Raw genomic sequence first — 2273 nt, 5'->3', positions numbered from 1 at the left:
GTTAGGCAAAGGCGCTCACTTGGGTTTTGGACAGGGTGCTTTCCTGACACCACCACCACTCTGTACAACGTATCTGAGCAGCAATTATTAACTACCTAGCCACAGATGTTATGTCCTGACAGCATGGGTGGATCTGGAGCAAAAACACCAATAAATAGGCATTTCCTACCAAACCTTAAATACAAAAGGTACATATAGAAAGGAGTAAACCAGACTTGAATTGAATTTCCCTCTTGAGGCTGCCACCTCCAAAGATGCTGCTGTACCACACAGGTGGAGTCTGCCAGTACCTTGGGCTTCTTGGGGGTGTCAGCACATCAAAGTCCTTGAGGATGCCTGGGCCTTGTTCACAGGTGGATCAGCTAAGTTAAAGGCCAATGGGAGGTACTAGGCTGCTGTGATTGTCCAGTTNCAGGTGGATCAGCTAAGTTAAAGGCCAATGGGAGGTACTAGGCTGCTGTGATTGTCCAGTTCCAGCGATGACTGTTTAAAACTTTACCTGCGTAAAGGGATTCCACTTCATTAGCCTTTCCATGTTCAACCAGTGCCCAACAACAAGCCAGGGTCTAGGGATGTAAAATGGCTTTGTTTTCTTCCAGTATACCTCAAATAATAAAGTATACTTTATTTATAATTCAAAAATATTTTTATAAAACCACTTTATTTTCGTTATTTTAAATTTTTGTTAATTTATTTTTATTGTGGTAAAGGATGTATAACATAAGGATTGCAATTTTAAACATTTTTAAACATACAACTGCATGGAATTAATTACATTTACAATGCTGTGTGACTACCANGCTAAAGAAAGCCATCAGGAGAGGAAAGCCTGAGCCGACAGATGGATATCTGGCTAGAGCTCTCTGAAGATGTAAGGTAAGGCCAAATGGTATTGGGCAGACCACAAACTGTTCTCTGCTCTGATTTTTCAAGGTGGTAACTGAACATAATTTCTCAAACTCTTAATATATTTTAAGATTTCTAATTATAGTCTCAATTTTTAAAATATTTCTTAATTAGTTTAATTTCCTAGTTATGTTTCATTATTGTTTAAAATGCATTCTAAGAAATTATGCATTTTTAATTTCTTAGAATTATTTGCATGCAGCTGTTTATAACACCATTTGTTTATCTTTTTTTTTGCTTTGACATTTGTTTTGAACTTCCTATTTTTATTCCTGATATTATTTGGATCATCTCACTTATTCTTTGACCAATTTCAGCAGGGATTTATCAATATCCCTTATTTTNCAGGTGGATCAGCTAAGTTAAAGGCCAATGGGAGGTACTAGGCTGCTGTGATTGTCCAGTTGCAGCGATGACTGTTTAAAACTTTACCTGCATGAAGGGATTCCACTTTATTAGCCTTTCCATGTTCAACCAGTGCCCAACAACAAGCCAGGGTCTAGGGATGTAAAATGGCTTTGTTTTCTTCCAGTATACCTCAAATAATAAAGTATACTTTATTTATAATTCAAAAATATTTTTATAAAACCACTTTATTTTCATTATTTTAAATTTTTGTTATTTTATTTTTATTGTGGTAAAGGATGTATAACATAAGGATTGCAATTTTAACATTTTTAAACATACAACTGCATGGAATTAATTACATTTACAATGCTGTGTGACTACCACCTCTATCAATTTCCAAAACTTTTTCATCTTGAGGTTGACATGCACGGCAACTAGAAATCAAACACTGTTGTTGAGTTATTTCAGAGGGCTAGAAGAGTTGGAAAAGATTATTATTAATATATCTCCTATGTTCTTTTTTTCTCTTTTCTTGTTTTTTTGGATTTATTATTTTGTTATTCTATTATATCAGCTCTATTATCTTGGTAATTATACGTTCTTTTGCTTTTCTCTTAATGGTTCCTGTCTTAAGTTGGGTTCCTCCAAGAGCAAGAAGCTGAGACAACAATTAGTGCACAAGTAGTTTATTTAGGAGGTGAAAGAACATTGGTAGAGGAGTGGCAGGTAAAGTGAGACAGAGAAGAGAATGCTGATAATGAGGGTGTGAAATCCAAGTAAGGCACCACTGTAGAGAAGCAGAGTTTAGAGCCTTAGAGTGACGCCATCCAAAGAGCAAAGCTGCTGCGATATTTATACTCCTGACTCTTGTCTGTTATTGTTTGGGGACAGCTCCAGGGACGTGCTGATTCCACAGCAGTTTTGGCTGCTTTGCACATGAGTAAAATGAGCTTCAGCGGCTAAAGAAAGCCATCAGGAGAGGAAAGCCTGAGCCGACAGATGGATATCTGGCTAGAGCT

General features: G+C 36.9%; 1 protein-coding gene across 1 annotated transcript in view; it reads left to right on the top strand.

Annotated features, from left to right (window-relative positions):
- Positions 1-1744, top strand: part of LOC103609067 (olfactory receptor 6C2-like) — a gene marked incomplete at its 3' end in the record, with an annotated part of 10588 nt that extends 8844 nt beyond the window's left edge. The window contains exon 2 of the mRNA XM_008593439.1: positions 1723-1744. Within this exon, the coding sequence (XP_008591661.1) occupies positions 1723-1744 (22 nt within the window). The remainder of the gene's footprint in view (positions 1-1722) is intronic.
- Positions 1745-2273: the final 529 nt, after the last annotated feature.

Source organism: Galeopterus variegatus, unplaced genomic scaffold (assembly GCF_000696425.1).
Source record: "Galeopterus variegatus unplaced genomic scaffold, G_variegatus-3.0.2 Scaffold9129, whole genome shotgun sequence".
NCBI classification, from domain to species: Eukaryota; Metazoa; Chordata; class Mammalia; order Dermoptera; family Cynocephalidae; genus Galeopterus; species Galeopterus variegatus.
This window is presented reverse-complemented; position numbering and strand designations above follow the sequence as displayed.